Raw genomic sequence first — 23,523 nt, forward strand, 5'->3', positions numbered from 1 at the left:
CCTTCTCACCAGGGTTAAGCTTTCCCCTCTAGCTAAATAGATGTCATTCATATTTTAGTCATCTTGAAATCACCGTGGCATCTCTATGGAACAAAATGTACTAAAATGTAGATATCTGTTGCAGTACTTCTAGATAAAAATACTATGAACAAGTTTATCATCAATTGATGGCAGCCTACAGGATTTACTGCTAATTTTCAGCAGTAAATCCTGTTTTGTTTTTTTTTTTTTCAGTAAAGCTGAGTGCTTTTTTTTTTTTTCCTAATAGAAGAAATTCCAAACATGCTGGTTGAGCATTAGGATTAGAGAAGACTGGAACAAATTGCTTAATGATAGTGACCTGAGCTTTGAAGAATGCAGGTTCCTGGCAGAGGTTCAAGCTTTGTAGGAGGTTTTGGTAGTGTGTCTTTTGAGTCTGAAACCTCCAAACCCCAAACATGCACCCAGGAAAATTTGTAGATAGAAAGGATTTAGTTTATTCCCTGCCACAGGTAAACCTGGTTCCCACACCAGGGAATTTCATCAATTGCCCTGTCCTTGAGCAGCTCCCAGTCACCCTCATTCCTGTGGAGCCTTTTCCAGAGGCTGACAGCCAAGTGTGGCCATGGAGTTGTTAATTGGGACCTCAGATGAGGAAAAGGCAATCGCAGACCCATGGGACGGGACTGTGCCAAATCTGCACGTGCCTCACACCTGTAATTTGGATTGGAAGATTGTTTCTAACAGCTGTCAAAGTGTTTGGGGGCTGCTTTCCAAAGGGAAACCAAATGTGAGGTGCTTCTGGAATATTTGGTCAAACCAAGGGGCAGGATGATGTGACAAGCAGAACTGGCATCTTCCTTGTACCTCCAGCTGCCTGAGAAATATTCCCCAGCCCTGGAAGTGTCCAAGGCCAGGGCTTGAATAAACCTGGAATGGTGGAAGGTGTCCCTGCCCATGGCAGGGGGTGGAACTGAGTGATCTTTGGGGTCCATTCCAACCCAAATTATTCCATGATTCTATAATTCTAAATGCAAGATATTTTTAAAATTCTGTGCACGTGGGAGCTGTTTGGTCATAGCAACTGATTTCTGCAAGACATTGAATTATCTTTAAATCCCCTCATTTAACCCTGTAGATTACAGCAAAGATGAAGGAATCAGTTAAATGTGAGCATGCTGCAGAGAAGATGGGTCAGTAGCTCTGTGTTCCTCACTGGTTTTGCTCTTTGGTGCTCTTTAAGTGGGGAAAAGGAGTCCCACCAAGCACATCCCAAAATCAAACACTTGTTGAAATCATTGAGAGAAGTCCCAAGATGGAATGGATTAGAAAATAATTTTTCCAGGCTAGAGATCACCAACTGTACTAATCACCTACAACTGTTGCTGTGGTTTGTGGGGAGAAATGGACATTTTTTTCAAAGCAGTTCACCTTGTTAAAAGGGACACATACACATTTGATCAAATTAATGGTAACCCAAAATACCTATTTTCTCTCCACTGACAAGAGCAGCCAGGCAAGACACTCAATATTTGCAGTATGAACACCTAAATTGAATCTTAACACTTTTCCCCAAAATGTCTCCAAAGGACTCTGGGATGCCCAGCATAATTATAAAATAAAAAGTTTGATGGTTTCAACTCTGTGCTTTTCAGAAGAGAATTAGCAGTGGGAGAAGCTACAACTGCAACAAAGGATTTGAATTCAGGAATATTTTAAATTCTTGGGTGCCATCCATAAATATGGAGTCTGTCATTTGGAAAACACAGCCTCCTTGTAAAATATTCACCAAACACTTAATAGCAGTTGCCAGAAAAGGCAAACATGCTGAAAAGGATGTTGTGAGGCTCTGATAGTCCAATGTTTCTCCCTTTAATTTAACAGAAAATTATTACAGTGAAGACAACAGGAGCACGTGGGTTATTGTACTTGCAGTTGTGCTTTCATTTCTTGGCATTGTTCTCCTGGTCGTTATTGTTGTGGTTGCTGTGCGCTGCTGCCTGAAGAGGAGAGGTGAGTGAACCCTCACAGCTGGGCTAAACATTAAAAAGGGGTTTTGATCAGGCATAAATCTTCTTGTGTCAGCTCTGATGCTGCACAAAGACCTGTAATTTTACTTCTGTAAGCGGAAGACTGAGCAGGCAGATCCTGCTCTTAACCATGACCTGTTTAAGGTCCTCCTTAATTTCACCATCATGTTTCTCTCATGGATTTATTCCCATCAGTGTCAGCCCTTCACATTAACTCCCAGGGGATCATGTTTTTTGGGAGTTTTGATTTTTAAAGACATTTAAAGGTTCTTTATTGAAGAATATTTTCAGTGCTGTGTGCCCAATTCAAGTTTCCAAGTAAGATGCTCTACAGGGCTGCCCAATTTTTCAGACAGGGTAGAGAGATGCTCCTGAGGTAGCTGGAACTCAGGCCATGCTCTTAGAGAACTTACAGAAGTTTTAAATTTTAATTTCCTGCATTTTAAACACTTTTTTTTTTTTTCAATTTTAGGATCTACCTATCAAAATGAAATAAGGTAAATAAGATGATGGAGAACTTCTTGCAGTGTTTTCTGGACTCTGAGGCTGCTGCAGGGTGGCAAGAGGGACGTGCCAGTGTCCTTGTCCTGGCATCCATCATCCCAGAACTGCCAAGCTGTGTGAGCTTGTGGGACAGCACAGGGATGGGGGACAGCACCCAGGGATGGCACTGATTTAGGGATGGGGACATCATCCAGGGAAGGACACTTGTGACAGTGTTCACAGGGGTCTGAGGATGAGGGAAGAGACCAGGATCTGACTCCATATTTCAGAAGGCTTGATTTATTATTTTATGATATATATTATATTAAAACTATACTAAAAGATTAGAAGAAAGGATTTCATCAGAAGGCTGGCTAAGAATAGAATAAGAAAGAATGATAACAAAGCTTCTGTCTAGGACAGAGAGTCTGAGCCAGCTGACTGTGATTGGCCATTAATTAGAAACAACCACAGGAGACCAATCACAGATGCACCTGTTGCATTCCACAGCAGCAGATAACCATTGGTTACATTTTGTTCCTGAGGCCTCTCAGCTTCTCAAGAGAAAAAAATCCTAAAAAAAGATTTTTCATGAAAGATGTCCGTGACAAACACTGACTTAGGAATGGGGGACAGCATCCAGGGAAGGGCACTGATTTAGGGATGGGGGACAGCATCGAGGGAAGGGCACTGATTTAGGGATGGGGGACAGCATCCAGGGAAGGGCACTGATTTAGGGATGGGGGACAGCATCGAGGGAAGGGCACTGATTTAGGGATGGGGGACAGCATCGAGGGAAGGGCACTGATTTAGGGATGGGGGACAGCATCCAGGGAAGGGCACTGAGTTAGAGATGGGGGACAGCATCGAGGGAAGGGCACTGATTTAGGGATGAAAGGAGAGCCCCAGGCTCGCAGCAGGCTGTGAACTCCGATCCCACAGTGCTGAAAACCCCTCGGAAGCCCCAAAGCGCTGATGCGACGGAGAGCGGGCAAACCCAGCTCTGTTAAAGCTGAAGGATAAGGCGAGTTCCCCGGAGCCGGCTGTGCCCCCAGGAGTGCCGGGGAAGGCAGGGGAGGGAGGACGGCAGGGCAGGAGCCGAGCCCGGCGGGCGATGGCCGCCGCCGCCACAGGATGGCACTGCCACACCGGCAGCGCGCCTGGCACCGGGAGCCGGAGCGCGGCCGGCAAATTCCACCGGATGAACGGGGAAAAAAGGGTTCAGAGGGCAGGTTTCGATTGGATATTAAGAGGAAGAAATTAAATATTATATATGAGTATATATTATATATAATACTTTATTTTTATATATATATATAATATTATATATTTTATATATTTTATATATATATATTAAAATAAATATATATAATATATTTATAATATAGTATATATGGGGAAGGTTTCAATTGGATATTAAGAAGAAGAAATTAAATATTATATATGAATAAATATTATATATATATAATATTATACATTATATATTACATATTATATTATATATATTATATATATTATATATATTATTATATATAATATACATTATATATATAATATAGTATATATAGGGAAGGCTTGGATTAGATTTTAAGAGGAAGAAATTAAATATTCTATAATAATATATAATATATATTATTATATATGATATATAATATATAATATATAATATATTAATCATTATACAGAATGTACAAAAATATAATATATAAATATAAAATATATATAATATATAACATATAATATATAATATAATTACATTATATATTAAATATTAAGAAATTCTTGACTGTGAGGCACTGGTACAGGTTGTCCAGGGATGATGTGACTCTCTATCCCTGGGGGTGTTCATTGGAGCACCCTGGGATAGTGGAAGGTGTCCATGCCCATGGCAAGGGCTTGGAGTAAGATGATCTTAAAGGTTTCTTTCAAGCCAAGCTATTCTATAATAAAAAAATTTTTATTCTATAATAAAAAATTAATACAATATATAATAATATGATTATATAATTATAGAATAATTTATGAATATATGATTATATAATTATAGAATAATTTAAAAACGAAAAAAATTAATAAAGCTGCCCCGTGGATTTTTAATTAAAAAAATGAATAAAGCTGCTTGGAACAAGATGATCTTTAAGGTTTTTTCCAAGCCAAGCTATTCTATAATAAAAATTAATATAATATAATAATAATAATAATAATAATAATAATAATAATAATAATAATAATAATAATATAATAAATTACTAAATCTGGCCCATGGATGAGTATCAGCACCTCATCCAGTGATTTTCAGATGTGTTTCAGCACAAAGCTGTTGTTCTATTATTACACTGAGATGGAAAACTTTAGAAATCATTAACTGGTGGCTCTCAGCATTAAGATCCTTTTAATCAGCATCTGTGCCAGCCGTGGCAGTGGGGTTATTAATATTATTATTTATATTTAGGCAGCATTGTGAATTCATTCCCTGCCTACGCCTGTGGGGTTTTAAGTCCCCGTCCCTTAATGAGTGTGCAGAATGTTCCACCCCGCTGCCTGGCACGTCAGCAATTCCCAGTTTCATTAGCAGCCCTTTGTGGGGAAAGTTTGTGCAGGTCTGTTGACAGATTTCCATTTGTAAAGCACTTTATTGATGGGAAACAAAATAAGGAAATTCGATAGCCTCTGTTTTCTCCCAAGGAAATGATGCTTATTATGCCATGCCACACGTGTAAACTTTGTGATTTCTTACTTTGTGGGGCTAAATTCATCATTTTGCCAAGTGCAGCTCTATAAATAGGACAGGATTAAATCAGCAGGGATTGCATGGATTCTGATTTGGTTCAGAACCCCAAAACCTTCCACAAGGATCAACCCTACAAAGGCAAAAGCAGCTGAAGGTGCAGGGAAGGACCTGCCCAGCAGCTGGGTCTGTGTTGTGTCTGTGGCCTTGCTCTCGTGGATCTGCTGTGCTTCTTTCAGACAACCTGAACAGGTCCAGAACAGAGCATAACTTTCCTTTCCCTCAGGAAAGGAAAGCTTTTCATCTGATCTGGGCAGAAACAATTCTACCTTCATGGCAGAAATGTGGTTTTAGCTCTCAGTACTACAAAGTTACTATTTCTCCATTAAAGATGGGTTGTCTCACTGTGTTCACACACCTTGCTTATAATTTCAACTTAAAAAAAAACTGGGATGAGTTTAGGCTCTGAGGCCCAGTTTGGACTTGAAGATTCAGTGTTGATTTCAAGGTTTGAAAAACAATGACCCTGAAATCACAGGAAGGATTATTAACAATCACAGATTTTGTAGGCTCAGTGGTTTTTTCCTTGGGGGGAACTTCCCTGCAGTAAAAAGAATGATGCTTGTCCAGATTTTGGAAGCTGCTGTGGTAGCAAAGAAGTAGTGAGACCAAACATACACTGGTTTATTTCCCACCTTTATTTTTAACTTGGCAGGCTATCTTCCTATGCCTCCCACACAACTTTTCTTTTTTTTAATTTTTTTTTTGGAGCTGCTTTTTATTTGGCTACTCCACCGAGTTTGTTGGGATCTAAGGCTCAGATAAAAGAGACAGCACAGTGTCATGTAACATGTGGGGGTGGTAGCCCTAAACAATTGCTTTTGTCTTCTAAACAACCATGGCAGGGCTCTTTGTGGTATCCAACCTTCTTATCTCCTAAAACAGCCCCACAGCTGAGAGCTGGCTCACCAGATTTGTGTGTGCATTAGTGACACCCTCTGAAGCTCTGGGGGCCTGCAAAGTGATTCCTGCTAAATACAAAAGAAGTAGAATTACAGGATCATGGAATCATTGAGGTTCCAAAGGACCTGCAAGGTCACTGAGTCCCAGCTGTGCCCCATGGGCACCTTGTCCCCAGCCCAGAGCACTCAGTGCCACCTGCAGGGGACACCTGCAGGGCTGGGCACTGCAAAGCTCCCTGGGCAGCCCCTGCCAAGGCCTGAGCTCCCTTGCCATGGGCAAATTGCTGCTGCTGTCCAAGCTGAGCCTGCCCTGGCCCAGCCTGAGGCCGTTCCCTCTGCTCCTGTCCCTGTGCCCTGGGAGCAGAGCCCGACCCTCACTGCAGCTTTTGTACAAGGACACGCAGCAGTTTCCACAAACATCACTGACTTACATCACCCACCAAAAACTCCTGGGTTTCCATGGTGGATTTGTGTTTGCCACACCTCAAACCCAGGCAGAAGTGGATCTGGGAGTGTCCTGGAGATGGGTCCATGGTAGCAACAGATCAATAGTAGCATCTTTTCTGGCATCAGAATTTTGGGTGAAAAAGCACCATTCTCTCCCTGTGCAGCTATGAGGGCACCGTTCTGCAAATTCAGAGATGTGTTACTTTAACCAAGGAATTTCTCTCTCATGTAAAGTAAATTTCAGAGTGAAAGATTAACTTCAGAGTGTACAGATGAGTCCTTGACTGTGGGGATGTGAGAGGAAACGCTTTGGGTCTGCAGCTGGGCACCAAAACCATCACCTGTCATAACTGACCTGGCTGGTGTTCCACTATTGGGCACATAAATACCCTACAATTCAGAATCAGAGATCAAAATTAATTTTCTGCAAAACATATGATCTGGCACAGAGTCCACACTTTGGAATGTTTGCCTTATTTTCATAGGTTTTGACTTTGCAGCTGATGGAAACTTTCCAAACAGAATTCCATAGGCAATACTTCCATGCTAATTGCTTGGAATAAGTTTTACACCTAAAAAAAAAAAATAGGTGTAAAAAATTTAGGTGTAAAATTTTAAACATTTTTTTAGGTGTAAAAATATTATTTTTTGGGACATGAGACATTTACTTGAACAAGAGTTCTCCCGCCATGAAGAACTTCTAATGACACTTTTTTGTTTTCTAGAAAAGTTTCAGCTGAGAAGAAAAAAGAAGGTGGTTTGGAAGACAGGCAGAGGAGTGGCAGTGAAAATCTGGGATACATTCCAGAGGAATTGTGGAACACAGAGCACAGCTCAGGTGAGTCCAAGCTGCTGAATTGGAAATTGCTTCTCAACATGGGCCTTTTGGACAACAGGTCAGGCAATTAAAACTAGGAGGTTTCACAATATTTAGTGAAGGACTTGTGTTTTTCCTGGACCTCTCCAGAACATTTTTGATGTTTCAGAGGAAGATCCTCCAAAAATATTGTGGAAACACCCAAGTTCTGTGCAATTAAATTTAGATTTAGTCCTGGGTTTGGTTTTTTTAATGCCTTTGTTCTTCTAATTGTCTTCTGGGGCCAGATGTGGGAGGACTGGATTTTCATACGAGCAGCAATTTAGGCAATATTTTGCAGTTGGCCTGTGAAAACAAAGGAAAATCCACCACTGGCAACACAGACACGCACACACACACACACAAATTTAAAGCAACAAAAAGGAAAGAAAGAGAATAAGGAAAGAATAAAGGCAGTTAGTGAACTATTATTTTACTGATAAATGACTAAGTTAGCATTATAAATTCTTGTCCTTAAGCACAAAGACTCTTCAAAAGCAAATGTAAATCCCCACCAAATCGTTACCCGCCACTTGCCTTTTTAACCACATTATTCTCAAAACATTTAATCAAACACTTAATGGCATTAAATTATTGTGCAGAGTCTACAATCCAGGCACACATCCTTTCCTCTCTGACAAATAAGTGGTGAAGAAATAAGTACAGGGGAAAGATTTTGAGAATATGTAGTATTATAAAATGCAGCAGTTATAAAAAGTAAAAGGGAAATTAAGTGGATCTGGACAAATTGAGTCTACAGAGTTCTAGACTGGCTTTGTTCATATTTGTTGGTGTCCTGGGTTGACCATGCCTGGTCACCTCCCTTCTCCACTGACCTGGGTGTCTCCAGGATTGTTCCTTCACATTTTCTCTCTCCTCTTTCCCAGGTCCTGCTGTGCTGGGCTTTTTTACCTTTCCTTAAATGAGTTATGGTGCCACCAATGTCATGGCTCAGGCAAGACCCACCTGGAACTGCCTCTGTCGGACACTGGGGGCAGCTCCTGGTGTCACCTCACAGAAATCACCCCTGCAAACTCCCTCAGTACAAAAATTTGGTCATGTTAGCCCAAAAAATCAGCCTTAGTTTTGCTCACAATATTAATAATTAAGATTATTAATTAATAATTAATATTAGCTGTTGTTGTACTATTCCTGCCCTGATGGACACTGAGTAACATGAATCTTTTACATTCTTGTTGCAGGAATTTCCTCTCTTCCCCCAGTGTTTCCCAAGTTTGCTGGCCCTGATGACAATTTGCACATCAGCTCTGTACCAAAGGTAATGCTGATTTCTTGAATATCTCGACTTTTTTTTCTTTTTGCTTTCTCACAGAGTGTGTGTTGTGCTAGAGCCAAACATAGATTTTGGGGAGGCAGACAATTAGAAGTCAATTACAGCTGTAATTGGGTAAGTGGAATGTCCCCTCAGCATTCTTGAGTGCGTTTTCCTTCAGGCTTGAAGGAGATGTGGGTCTAAGATGGAGGCACTGAGAAGGTGAGGTTTGAGGTTCCAAACAAAATCCAGTGTAGAGAGAGTAAATAAATTTTGCATTTTCTGTGGATCATTTCTGACTATATTTTCCAATATTATAGAAATTGTTTCAATCATGGTCTTGGAACCTTTGGTGTCTCAGCAGTAGGAGCTGGGAGGGAAAGCAAACACCCAACACCCAGCACCCCCAGAGCTTTGCCCCCTTTTCCTTGTGGATGAAATGTAAAAAGAAGGGCTCAGTGTTTGCTCCTCCACTGGTTCCATTCTCAGTGGCCTCATTCTGAAGGCTGGTGCTGCTCTCTCTTAGCTTCCAGCACAAGAGCAACGTGAATCTTAATTTATGCCGTATTTTTATAAGATCCATTTAGCACCTCCAGGATGGTTTTTTGCCAATATTCTCTTGAGAAAGTGGTGGTGATGTGGTACTGAGTTCACTCCTCAACACAGTGATAACTCATTTATTTCTGAAGAGCTGCTTCAACATGTACAATGAAGAAATCTGTCTTGGGGATGACACTGCACATAAATCATAGCAGAGTGTGTCAACTTCTCTTGGCACACAATGAAATTTAGGAAGCACTCAATCAACAATTAAAACAATGATCACATAATACCAGTACAAAATAACAGCAATGACACTGATGCATTTGTGCCTGGTAGTTATGATAGTTGACATGAATTACTTGTCAAACAAAATACTTTTAAAGGAAAGCTGAAAAGTCTGCACAAAACAGTGGAGGCATCAGTGTGGATCTACAATCCCAAGCAACACTTTCAGACAGAGTTTGGAGTGCTTGTGAACAGGATTATGGGGCTTTTATCAGCTCCTGCATACACAAATGGGACCATCACAATATAGTGAGAAGCCCTGTTCAAAACAGACAAATAGTTTGTCTTCACCAAGACATTTTTAGATTGCTAAATATTCCTCTAACACATGGAAAATAGTTATAAATAACTTTCACCTCTTGATTCTCTCTTGGTGTTTTTCAAGCATGTGTGTGCAGCTATTGATGCAGGTAGAAGCCACTGTGACAGAGGGTTGATATTGTCCAGGTAGAACTGGTTTGAAAATCATAAATATTTCAATGTTATGCTGTGTTCCTGTGATGCATTCAAAGTTTCCCTGGCCACTCGAACTCCCAGGCCACCTAACCCAGGATTTCATGTGGAGGCTGCACCTTTCATGTCTCACATTGAATCAGGACAGTGAACAGAAGCTGTGCTTCCATGCATGTGGGATGTGTGTCTGCTCTGACAGCCAGGAGAGGATGTGCTGAGCACCCTGGGCACGTTTCAGGGCAGGATATTGACCCCAGGAGGTGTCTGGATGTGGCCCCTGGGGACATGGTTTAGGGGTGGTGATGGTGGTGATGGCTGATGATGGGACTGGATGATCTGGAGGTCTCTGCCAGCCTCGATGCCTCTGGGATTGGGTGGTTCTGGGATGCATTTGGGCATTTCCCAGTGCCTGGGTGCTCATTGATGGTTCATGGGCACTGGTTGGGCACTGTGGTGGTGGCATTAAGGCATTTGGTGACATCTGAAAGGCATCAGATTTGGGTGTTCTCAGGCAGCTCCATCCACTGTGAGAACAAAAATGATGTGAGTGGGGACCATCAGGGTTCACTGTCCTGATTCAATGTGAGACATGAAAGGTGCAGCCTCCACATGAAATCCTGGGTTAGGTGGCCTGGGAGTTCAAGTGGCCAGGGAAACTTTGAATGCATCACAGGTACACAGCATAACATTGAAATATTTATGATTTTCAAACCAGTTCTACCTGGACAATATAAACCCTCTGTCACAGTGGCTTCTACCTGCATCAATAGCTGCACACACATGCTTGAAAAACACCAAGAGAGAATCAAGAGGTGAAAGTTATTTATAACTATTTTCCATATGCTAGAGTAACATTTAGCAATCTAAAAATGGCTTGGTGAAGACAAACTTATTTGTCAGTTTGTGTTGTATTGCACCAAATAGTTAAGTATATGGTGATGGCCCCATTTGTGTATGCAGGAGCTGATAAAAGGCTGCTGAAGGTTTTCCCTAAATTGTGGATTTGCAGTCTGTGGTTTAATTTTATCACAACAAATGCAAACAGAGCAAAACATTTCCCAGACAAAAAGTGTTTTCCTTTTACATTCATAACCTTCCCTGTTAACTGCATAATACAGGTTTTCTCTCAAAAGGTGTTCCTGGGTATATTCAAATAAAGTTCCATCACCACTGATGCCAATATATTGCCTAATTACCACTGTAGGACTCTTTCATTCTATTTCTTGTCAAGCAGGTGAAATCAGGTGTTCACTCATTTAGCTGTTTGCTGGCTAGTGCTGAATCAAACAATTTGTTCAGAAACCACCTGCCTTCCTGCCATCTTCCAAGCACAGAAAGTTGTGATTCTCAGTTGGCTTCCCCTGCCTGAGTACTGGAAACATTCCCAAAGATTTTCATCTTTATTCTCTAGGGCCTTTTAGGGAGAAGTAGGAGGTAATAAACCCAAAAACCAACAGGAGGAAGGAAAGTTATCCTGAGGATTTTTTCCATAGTGAAGGAGGTCAGGAAGGGGTGGACTCCAATAAATTACTTCTCTCTCCCTGGGTAATCAGGAAAAATGAGCAAAAGTCCTTGCAGTGCTTCTTTAGAGGTCAAGAAGAAGGAAGGAAAATCCAAGGCCTCCCTGAGGAGCAGGAATTCCATCTATTGATGGAAAAATTGCAGATTGAAGATGTAAAACCTTATCTATTCCCATGTCTCTGAGGGTAAGGGCTTCGAATTTGATCACTTCTGTTCCATATGTAAAAAAGTTAAAATATTGAACAATTTGTGAGATTGAAGGAGACTTCATATCACAGGTTTTGCTTCCCCAGGATTTGTTACCCATAGACCCAGCTGGGTACAAACCTGAAATCCCTGGTGTGTGTCATAAAGGGTGACAACAGAAAAACACTGAGCTCAGCTTTTGGCCATTCAAACTCTTTGAATCAGAAACTAATGCAAAATGTCCACAGAAGATAAATGCTCTCCAGTAATTGCACTGATCAATTCACAACCTGAACAAAAGGTTTGGCAAAGAACAAGGGAGGAAAATCAAAGGTGTGTGAGACGTTTATAAAATGATGAGTAAAGAAGCAAATTATTGAGCTGAGGGAAAAATGACCAGGCACTGGAAGAGGAGGCCAGGAGCATCAGTCAGAGGTGCTGGAAGGTCTTCATTGTGATGATATTAACTGAGAAAAGGTCAAACTGAGAGCAGAGGTGCAGGCTCTGTCTAATTGCAGATGTAGTTCCTGTCAGGGATGGGTGAGTGTGATCCTTGCTCCCAGCTCCAGATAAATGGTTTTAGGGACCAACATCCCACTCAGGGAGCAGTTCCTCATTCCCTGACCCACCGTGCTCGTTCCAAAATCCAAGAGCAGTGAGGGGAATCCCCTGCCTGGGATTTTGCAGATTTTGGGACAGTGCCACCTCCAAGGAGCTCTGTTTTCCAAGTTCCCACAGAAGGAGCTCTGAGGACTGAGCAACTTGCAGGACTGGACAATCTCCTAGATGAGCTTCACCATGAGCTCATTTAATATGCCATAAAGGTCTCTGTGATAAATCAGGAGCCCATTCCATGAGGGAGGGAATGCTCATTTCCAGTGGGCTGGACTCATCCCTGCTGTGACTCCAGCACAGCTCCAGGAAGCTTCCACAGCCTCAATCCTCCTTCCCAGTCCAGAGTGAGTCATGGCTCCCTTAATGGGGAAGGATCTATTTTTCTTCTTAACTACTCCAAATGACACTCTATAAACTGGAAATATTATTTAGCTGTGCTTGTGGTTTCATCCTGAGAAGGAAATGAATGATGAATTGCAGCTCCATTTATTGCCCCATATAGAACTGCTCTGACTCTGAGGATTGTTGGGAAGAAAAACTAAGCTATCAAAATTGAATTAAAAGGTCAATAAATAGAAAAATAAATCGATGAAAGCAAACAATTTTACCCCTGCTGATGAAATGGGCTGCAGATATGTTATGTTATGATATCCATTGGTTAGCATATCTTGATTAAGAGAGCAATAAATATTGATGATACAGATAAAGAAATGGCAGGGGCAGTTTAAAGAGTTTAAAGATTTTTCCTCCCAAATGTCTGTGGGAGAAGGGGAGGAGTTAAGGCATATGGGTGGGATTAACCCATGAAAAAACAAGGGGGGATTTCCAGGCTGTATTGGTGGGCAGGGAAATGTGGGCTGAGTGTCTGAAAAGTTGACAGGATGGAACTGGTTTGTTACTTGAAGTAATGATGTATCTGAACTATTTTGTGGGTACCCACAATTTATGGGGGGGTGGGGGGGTGGGGGGGGGGGGGGTTCCTGTAAAAGAAGTGAATTTATTTCAAATCAAAATTGAAAACTAAGGGCAGGGGGAGAAATAACCTTCAGAAGCAGAAATCTGTGGCTTTGCCCCCCTGGTTTTTTTGTTCTGTTTTTGTCAGCCCAGTGTGTGATGCATGCAGGTACATTTGGGACACATTGTTGTCAGAACTTTGTTCTCATGCAGTTGGACTTGAATGTTTCTTGGCTGGCTGATAGCAAGCCTTGAGTTTATCACACACTGGCACAGCATCAGTGTCTGAGGAGCTGCCATCCCTCCCCTCAGTGCTGAGAGCAGGGTCCTGCTCCACAGGGCCAGACGTGTGCTCATCATTCACATCACATCACATCACACAGGGTGCACAACTGACTGAAACGTGATTGTGAGAGCAGAAATCCTTCTTTCATTGACTGAAGATCACTATTCAAAACACCATGGAAGGATTCAGCCCTGAAACCAGCTGATACTCACTCAGTTTACCTTCTGATTCATCCCTGTGTTGCTAGCTCCCTTTTTGTCTGGCTGAAGAGCTGGAGGAGATGAAAAGATCTGTGCTGCATCTGTTTCTCCAACCAAACCAACAAACTATGTGAAGCTTTTCCCAGGATTATAATCCTTTTATAGTAATCCCTGTGAAAAGGCACCCAAGGCAGATGATAAATCAACAGGCAGGCTTTGAAGCATGTGACTGTCAGATATCCAGGGGTAACTGGATGCCAAGCTGACAGTACAAAGAGATTTAAAACTATGCAAAAGAAATGCTGATTTAGCACATCCTTCCTGATGGGAGGACCACCTCAGGAACTCACTCCTATGATGCTGTGCTGTGCAGCAAGCCACTGGAGATGGGTTTTTCCCCTTCCATCTGTAGGATATAATGAGTTATGAAGCCCTTTTTCCTCAGACTAGGACTGGCAGGAGTAGTAAAGCACTAAATTAATCTAAAGAGGAAACAAGTTTGAAATCAAAACCAAGCAGGGGCTGCAGCAGCTCCACCAGGTCAGGGTATAAATAGGAAGAGGTTGTTGTGGTCCTGCTCCTCTGCATTATTATTTGTAATTGCAATTATTATTTGTAATGCATTACTACATTGCATTATTATTTGCAATGTGTTGTATGAGGTCTTGCATTGCATTCAGAAAATGAGTTTTAGGTCAGTGACCAGCAGCCAGCAGCCTCCATTGCAGTGAAGTGCAACCTCAGGAAGGCTCTGCTGCTCCAGAGAAAGCTTCCCAGAAAATGGGCCAGCACACAGCATGAGCTGATTGAAATTCATGAAATTATTCATTAATTGATACCAGAGCACAGTAAGCACGAAGTAGAAGCAACTCCAGAGCAAATAACTCTGAGAGATGCAGCAGGGCAAGGGTGAGCCCTCATGGGCATCAGTCCCACCCTGGGAGCAAACTCTGCTCAGGTCCTGCCTTGGTGCAGAGGAGAAGTGCCATGACAGACTGGGCTGGATGGCCATTCCTGAGGATGGGATTTTTACAGAAACATAGGTCAGGTGGGGTTATCCTTTCCCCAGTGCTCTCATGGGGCTGCCTGGATCCAGCTGCTGCTCATCCTCTGGCTCCCTGCTGTTCAGGATCATCTACAAAGCTAAATCAGAGAATCTTAGAATGGTTGGGGTTGGAAGGGATCTAAAACAAATCATCCAATTCCACCCCTGCCATGGCAGGGACACCTCCCACTGTCCCAGGCTGCTCCAGCCCCAGTGTCCAACCTGGCCTTGGGCACTGCCAGGGATCCAGGGGCAGCCCCAGCTGCTCTGGGAATTCCATCCCAGCCCCTCATTTCCATCACAGGGAACAATTCCTTCCTAATATCCAATACAGGCCTTCCTTCTATCAGTGTGAAGCCATTCCCTGGGTGCTGTCCCTGCATGCCCTGGAAATTGTCTCTCTCCAGCTTTCCTGGGGCTCCTGCAGGCCCTGCAAGGCCACCCTGAGCTCAGCCCAAAGCTTCTCCTGTGCAGGTGAACAATCCCAGCTGTGCCAGCCTTTCCTCCCAGCAGAGCTGCTCCATCCCTCTGCCCATCCTGGAGCCTCCTCTGGGCTCTCTGCAGCAGCTCCAGCTCCTCCCTGGGCTGGGCCAGGCCTGGGGCAGCTCTGCAGGTGGGGAATCACCTGAGCAGGGAACAGGGGCACAATCCCCTCCCTAAATCTCCTGTAGCATTGTCCCCAAATTGCCCCAACACTGTCTCCTTCCACAACACTGCTGGATGAACTTTCTAATTCATGTCTTTTTTCCTTTAGCAAATCTGGTGCAATAGAATATTTTTCTGCAGCAAGTTCTGGGAAATATTCTCACCTCAGCATCTTGCTAAACATGGGGTACAAACCATGACCTGTTTCAGGGAGTTTTAGAGACAGGATGTTCTTGGGCCCCCTTTGAAACTTTCTGGTTACTCATTATGCTACTGGTTCTGTATCCTTTATTCTCACAGACCACAGTATGTGGGAATATTTCCTTTCCACAAACATAAAACTTGCCTTTGGCATTTTTTTTTTCAGATTTTTCCCCCCATTCTATTTGAAAATTTGTTATTTTGGTGAGGGAGCTAGTAGAGAGCTCCTCTGCTTAACACTGAGGTCTTTGGGCAAGAAATTAAGTGCAGCAGAGGGATCTTGGCAAAGGTCCTTGAACAGAGCCAGGCAATGCTGTTACTTCCCAAAGTACCTCTCCTCTCTCCAAAAATAAACAGTAAAGAAGGGTAAATTTAGAAAACAGCAGCATGTTCTGGCTACAAGAAGGGATGGGAGGGTGGAGAAAGAGAGTTGTGTTTAAAACAGAAGGCAGCTGTCTCATGAAATGCTCCTAGGATGGTTAAATTTATCCCACAGTGGTGCTGGGGCTCATTAAATACCAGAGATGTGTTGTCCACATTTGTTATCTAACATTTGCCTCCATCTGTTATTCAATAATGTATATGTACCAAATGCATTATTGAAGATGTTTAATACTGGAAGAATACCAGAGCAATGCAGACTGCACATGATTAATGCTCCAGAAACAAACCTCAGGAAAATTGGTCAGTAGTTAGAGAGCCAAGTTTGCCTTGATAAAACATTTCACTGAGAAAAACAGTGAAATTTCCATTAATTTCCAAGGCCTTGAGACCAGGTGAGGAATTACAGGGAGGAGGTGTTGCTACTACATTCAAAAATCCACAGTTTTTGTTATTCAGATGCATTTGAGAGCGAATTTTTCCTTGTCTTTTCCTCTGCAGTGATATTTTGTAAAAGCACAGCAGTAATTAGGACTGGGGATGCACCTGCACTTGTTTCAGGTGAAGGAGGAGAAGCTTTCCAAGGCTGCTGAGCATCTGCCCTGCTCTGATCCCACCAGGGACAGTGTGAGAATGGGCTGCAGTCAGTGGCAGTGGAATCCTGGCTGTCTTGGGAAGTTTAAAAAAAGCCTGGCTTGGATAAACACTGAGACACTGAGAGTGATCTTCCAGCCACGTGAAGTGCTGCTGTGCTGTCATTTCTGATGGATTTGGAAAGCAAACATTCAGATTTTTTACAGCTTTACAGGTTCCTTTAGGAGAACCAGGGGAGAAAACCCCAACATCACCTTTTACTTTAGAGCACCCAGGCTGCAGAGGCCACAAGAAGTTCTCAGGCAGCCTGAGAGCAGATCATGAATTCCCAGACCTGCCAGCAGCGTGGTGCATGTGGAGCTTTTGTTTCACTCTGCTTCTCGTGCTTTCCTTTGTGCTTGGATTGTGAGTGGGTTGCTGGTGATAGATTTCGTTTTGCTGTCGTGCTCTGGGGTGAGGGGTTGGCAGGTAACCTCCTGAGAGCCCTTGTGGGACTGCTTTTCTGGGATTCCTTTCAGCTCTCTCACTGGTTCTGCTCTCCCCTAGGTGCGGCCTCAAAGGCGTCCTGATTATCCCATCAGCCCAAAGAAAATCAGGAATGTGACACTCGTGTAGGATGTGCTTCTCCAAGAAGTTGCTTTTTCACATGTTTGGATGCCTTCATGCAATGCAGAAAAGTTAAAACCAGCTCTCTCAGTTTAACTTTTAAGTTATTTTTCTTTTTTTTTTTTCCTCATGCAATGAAATAAAACTGCAACCTTTATAACACAGCACGTGATATCACAGCAAAATAATGGACATAAATGATATAAATAGACTGCCCTAATTTCCAAGACAATGAGTTTGATGGGACTGTGGAAGAAGAATCCACATTTTGGGTCCCCAAGAAATCAGCAAAACTGTCAGACAGGAATGTTGTGTTACAGCAAGATCAAGGACTGGAAATGCAACATATTTATTATTTCAGAAAAACTGGTTAATATAATAATAATGGTTAATATACAATATCTATGCTTTTAAACATATTTTATGTACAGCCTGAGCTATGATCATCTTGAGCTTTCAGATCAACAACATTTTCCCATTCCCATTCTGTAATAAAATCAAGGGAAGTTTTCATGGGGGCTGCTTCAAAATTTCTAACAAAACTATCTTTGGATCAGAAATGACATTTCTCCATTTCAACACATTATTTTATGAGACGTATTTGCCTTAAAATTCCATTTCAAAATAAAATCCAATCACCCATGTGCCAAAAAAAAACCTTTTAAAAAAAATTGAAATTCAAATATCTCAAGCTGAAAAATGTAGATTTGAAACTCTTGACTTTGAAGAGTTGTTGCTTGAATGTTTTATGTCTCTGTTCTACTTATGGGCTGAGTTGTGTCACAGCAATGGTGGCTTCTGGAATTCAGTCTGAACAGTGTTTTTTCCTCAGGGATAGAGCTGATAATGACCATGGGAAATGCACTTTAACAAAGAAGCTTCTCAGCAGAGCAGATCCAGCACATGGACCATATCTAAAACTGATGATATGTTCTGTCTGAAATTTTCTATTTCATAATAAAAAAGTTCAATCTTAATATTTTTTTTTTTTTTTTTTTACAAAAAGGCAAACTTCTTCCAGAAAAACAAGATATTTTCAGTGTACTCTTCTTCCTTCCCACTCAAAGAATTCTGAATTATTCAGTGTGTCTCACGTTAATCTTTGGTACAAACGTGCTCTTGAAAGAAGCCCTTGCTTCAAATCCCTTCCAGTGACACTCTGTGCCACAAAACTGAGGAATGTGAAACCTGAACTCAGGAAGGAGAAGTTGCTTTGCATGTTTAGCATTTGGTATCTCCTTAATTCGTGCCAGATTTTGTGTGCTGGTGACATTTTCAGCCAGTCTGTCAGAACAAGTGCAGGGTCTGCCATGTGCTGTTTGTTCACAAAGCTGTTTCAAATTCTGACCATCTACTGCCTTTCTATCTCATTTACCTAAGGAAGAGCTTTGAAATGAATTTTTTAATGCTACACAGACAAAAACATAGGCAATTTACATTGTGGTATATTGAAATTCTGCTTGAAAATATTCTTATTTTGAATTAACACTCGTGTTGAAAAACATCTACCTTATTCTGATACAAGGATTCCTATTGCTGACATTTCCTTGTTACCACTCTAGCTGAAAGCAATCTAAACACAATCAAAAATCCACTTTATTAGAGGAATGTCCACTGCATGAGAGAGGGAGGCCCAGGGTAACACCAGCCTGCGACTTGAGGGGGTAAAAACCTCCTCAAGGAGCTTTGGCTTTCTGTTCATGTGCATTGTTAACAGGGCCTGCTGGTTGTCAGAAAAGTAAAAATAATCTCTAAACTCTACGGAGACAGTGTTTTCCCAGTAGGAAGTGTTGGTTCATTGGGATATATTTTGCAAGGGGTTCAAGCTGTACTCCTTTGTTTATCTCCAGGCCCTTATTTTCAAGTGTAGCTTTGATATTATTTGGTGTCATAGCAAAGCAGCCAACCTAGGACTGAAGAAAACCTTTTCTCCACTTAATCTGGATCCTTCCACATTAATCAAACACATTTCTGTGTTGGTGCCATGGGCCAGAGGACACAGACTGTGTCAGCAGCAAGGAGATTTCTGTGCTTGGGAGTCCCCACTGAGATTCCCAGGCTGCGCTTCCAGGTGCTCCAGGCTCTTCAGAGGACACCAGCAGAGCTCCCAAAATTGGTTTGCAGGCTGTGGCTGGGCCAGAGGGCTCCCTGGCACTCCTGATGGGTGAACAGTCTGAGAAGAGAAGGTTCTGATGCCCTTGTGAAGAGCAGAGGCTGGACAGAGCTAAAGAATAAAGCAGGGTTTTATTAAGAGGCCTCAATGGATGCACCTTGGGCAGCACAACCAAAAATGGCCACAAAAATGGACAACTGGGCACGGGGTCTCTCCCTGGGATCAGTTCTGCTCCATTTGCATCTTGCAGTTCATTGTCCCATTCCAGCTTTAGCCCCTGCAGTCCCACCCTGCTTGTTTTTCTCTCTCCAGCCCACGGGGTTTGTGCTCTGGGGCTGAGATTTGGATCATTTGTCCTTGGTGCCCAGCTGGAGCAGGAATTGTTTTGTCTCCCTGCTCTGTGCACAGAGCTCACCATCCCATAATATGAAGCCCAGCCCCACACACTAAAGCAGCACAGAATCTGAAAAATAGAAAAATTCAAACCTGAGGCATCAGTTGGAGACTTCATACCAACCTTTTAGTACCTGAAGAGGGGCCCCAAGGGGTCTGGGAAGAGATCCTTCATCAGGAATTGTAGTGACAGGACAAGGGGGAATGGCTTCCAACTGACAGAGAGCAGGGTTGGATGGGATATTGGGAGGGAATTGTTTCATGGGAGGGTTGGAACTCTTGATTAAGAGAGCAATAAATATTGATGGTACAGATAAAGAAATGGCAGGGGCAATGGAGAAGCTGTGGCTGCCCCTGGATCCCTGGCAGGGCCCAAGGCCAGGTTGGACACTGGGGCTGGGAGCAGCCTGGGACAGTGGAAGGTGTCCCTGCCATGGCAGTCGTGGCACTGGATGAGATTTAAGGTCCCTTCCAACCCAAACCATTTTAGGATTCTCAGTGAGGCTCCAAACCTGGGAACCACATGGGAGCCCCTTCCCTGCTGCCAGCTCTGAGCTGCCTCAGTTGGACATCAGGGACAGCCCAGACAGGTCACCCTCCAGCTGTGCATCCTGCCTGGCAGCTGGAAAAGTGCTCCAAGGTGCCACACTCTCCTCAGGAACCACCAGGAAAATGCCCCTGAACATCCCACAGCAGCAGGAGGCATTAACAGCCCCTGACTGCACCTCTCGGCCACTCAAGCAAACAAAGCTTTTTGCACAAACAGGTACCACAGCCATGGAAACTGCACATTAACCAGAGTCTGGAGCTCTTCTCCCTCCCTGCCAGCTCAAGGAATGCATCCCACACAGCTCTGGAACACTCCTGACAGCACAGGGACGAGGTTAAAAAATTCTCATTGCGTCCTTGGGATTTATGGTTGGGGGCATTTATTTCCTTCCAGATTTGTTTGTTTGGGCATGTTGTACAGCCTGTATATCATCTCCAGTACTAGCTGTTACTTATGTTTGCAAATAGAGCTCCACAAATAACAATACATAAAATACAGAGACAATTTTCAGCTCACAGGGAATATAAACTATACAGGCACTTTCAGAGGGCACAGTAGACTAAAAATATTGAATTTCAGGCACTTTATGGAGACACCAATCTTTTGTATGCATGCATATTGATTTATAATTATGACTTGAGGGACATTTTAGTAATCTAGAAGTATCCAGTTTTTTACAGCTCACAGACTGTGCACAGTTTGATAATATAAAACCCTTCCCTGTTTCCTTAGAAAATCTTCTCATTTGAATTCCGTGCTTGTATACACAGGGAAAAAATGCACTGAAGATAAACAATATTTCATGCCACAGTAAGGTTTCCTAAACTTGTCTCACCCGTTTAGTGTTTCACAGAAAACTCAGGCTACCTTTAATACAAAACCACTTAAAAATAACACTTGGCTTCACAGGGAGGTTTCTTGTTTCAACAGAATGCACCTCAGGTTTGTGTGGGCTGAGTGGAATCAACAAATGAACTCTTACTGAAGAGTACTCACAATATTGACTGAACATTTGGTTTCTTACTGATCTGATTGAACAGAGCCACAATTTTCAATATTTATTTGGTAGAATGTACGATATATGGTGCTGCTGAGGTAAAATGCAGCATTTTTGAGGATTTGGGCCTCCCAGTGACATAGATGGGAATAGCTCTTTGGTTGCAAGGCTCACCATCCCTTTCCTCCACAGGATCCTGCATGAGGCAGGAAAAACACAGCTTCCTACCAAATTCCCCAGCAAAAACTCATGGAAAACTGGAATATGGTCTCCTTAAAGTGTCAGAGATATCTCATTTTCCCATCCCTCATTCTCTACCCAAACAGATTTTCCCCATGCAAAGTGGGGAAATTAGGCCCACTCTCCCTCTCTCTGAGTTTCTCTAAATCCCACACCCACATGTTGAGTTTGTGAGGTCCCCAGGACGAAGGAGGAATTGAGAATCTGACTCCATGTTCTCAGAAGGCTGATTTATTATTTTATGATATTATATTTTATTAAAGAATGCTATACTAAAACTATACTAAAGAAAGAGAAAGGATGCAGAGAGAAGGTGCAACAAGAATGATAATGAAAAACTCATGACTGGCTCCTCAGAGTCCAACACAGCTGATGGTGATTGGTCATTAAGTAAAAACAATTCACATGAAATGAATCAAACAATGACCAGTTGGTAAACAATGCCCAGACCACATTCCAAAGCAGCAAACACAGGAGAAGCAATCAGATAATTATTGTTTTCATTCCTCTCTGAGGCTTCTCAGCTTCCCAGGAGAAGAAATCCTGGCAAAGGGATTTTTTATGACAGGGACACCCACATTCCCAACAACACCATATAATTAATCCAGTGGCCTCATGGTAAGCGTGTAAGTAAAATTAAGCAATCAGGATAGACCAAAGTGGGCTCATATTTTCAAGCTATAACAAAACCCAGCCAACCTCAGCTGCCAGGGGGAGAGCACAGCTCCCCAAACACCTTTGGCATCTCAGTACTTTTTTTCCCAACAGCCTCCAAAACCCTTCCTGAAGATGAGGCTGAGCATTGAAATTCATAAAGCCACTTGATCTGGAGGAGCATGCACTCGGCAGATGTGACTTTTATGATTACTCTCCTCCCACTCAGCACGATTGACTCTTGTTCCCCAGGCTATAAACTACCTGCCTCTTCCTCCCCCCAGGTGACAAGCAGCTTCATTTAACTTGAACTTTCTGTGTCTCTCATTTTCCGCCCTCTTCCCCATCCTTTCTTCTCTGCAGCTCCCAAATACATTTCCTTTAAACAAAGGCCTAATTGATACATACCTAATTAACATCTGAGCGTTTGTTCTCAGCTTGTATTTAGCTCTGAAAATTGCTGCTTCTATTTCAGACCTGAACAAGGGCTTGCATACCTGAGAGTTTGCCTGATATTTCCAGCAATACCAGTTGATGTCATAAAACACACACTGGTGGCTGTTTATTCCCATTATCCCATCTACCAGGATTCAGGAGGGCACTGTGCCCACCTCAGCTGACCTTCCTGAACTGATGGTGGGAATAAAAAAATCAAAGAGCCAAACCAGGTCTGCATTAATATGTCTGCACCAAACCTCCTCAGCCAGCAGGAAAGTTCTCCATGTTGTTGTGGAGGTAGAATTTGACAGGAATGTTCTACATTGCTGCAGTTTGGAGCTCTGTGTGACATTTCTGCCCTTCTGAGTTCAGTTTTCTCTTACCCATCCTCACCCTGCTCTCTGTTCTTTGGGAGGTGCAGGTTGGTATCAACTCCTTCCCATTATCCTGAAAATAATGGGAATAATGCCATGGATTATTTATGCTAGATTAGCACAGACAGTTATTTAAGTGATGCATATTTGCAGGCTCTGAGGAATATTGCAACTTTCCAGCTCGGAGAATGAATGTTTGGGAGTTCCCAGCATCATTTGGCATTAGCTCTGATAGCAGAACTCGTGTCACACAGATGTTATTTATATTGTTTATTTTCTCCTGTGCTGTGATCACTCCCTCAAATGAGGCTTACACCAAGTGCTTTTAAAAAAATAAAAATGTTCCAGCAAAATGCTTTGTTTGGTTTTGTTTTGGGGGAAGAATGCCAAAATGGAGGGAAAACAATACTGAGAGGTTTTTATTAGAGAAGTCAGCCAGATCCATCTCAGCCCTGCCTCCCACTCATCAGCTTCCCATCAAATGGGCCCAG

The 23,523-nt window shown here is 42.6% G+C and overlaps 1 protein-coding gene across 1 annotated transcript in view; it reads left to right on the forward strand.

The window, feature by feature from the left end:
* IGSF5 (immunoglobulin superfamily member 5) overlaps positions 1 to 18,250 on the forward strand; it is a 30,847-nt gene extending 12,597 nt beyond the window's left edge. Inside the window, exons 5-9 of the mRNA XM_071430154.1 lie at positions 1,864 to 1,992; positions 2,482 to 2,506; positions 7,355 to 7,467; positions 8,688 to 8,764; positions 17,214 to 18,250. Coding sequence (XP_071286255.1) covers positions 1,864 to 1,992; positions 2,482 to 2,506; positions 7,355 to 7,467; positions 8,688 to 8,764; positions 17,214 to 17,282 — 413 coding nt within the window. The 3' untranslated portion in view covers positions 17,283 to 18,250. The remainder of the gene's footprint in view (positions 1 to 1,863; positions 1,993 to 2,481; positions 2,507 to 7,354; positions 7,468 to 8,687; positions 8,765 to 17,213) is intronic.
* The last annotated feature ends 5,273 nt before the right edge of the window (positions 18,251 to 23,523 follow it).

The sequence above is a fragment of the Agelaius tricolor genome, unplaced genomic scaffold, assembly GCF_023055355.1.
Source record: "Agelaius tricolor isolate 1412-34295 unplaced genomic scaffold, bAgeTri1.0.p SCAF_7, whole genome shotgun sequence".
Taxonomy (NCBI): domain Eukaryota; kingdom Metazoa; phylum Chordata; class Aves; order Passeriformes; family Icteridae; genus Agelaius; species Agelaius tricolor.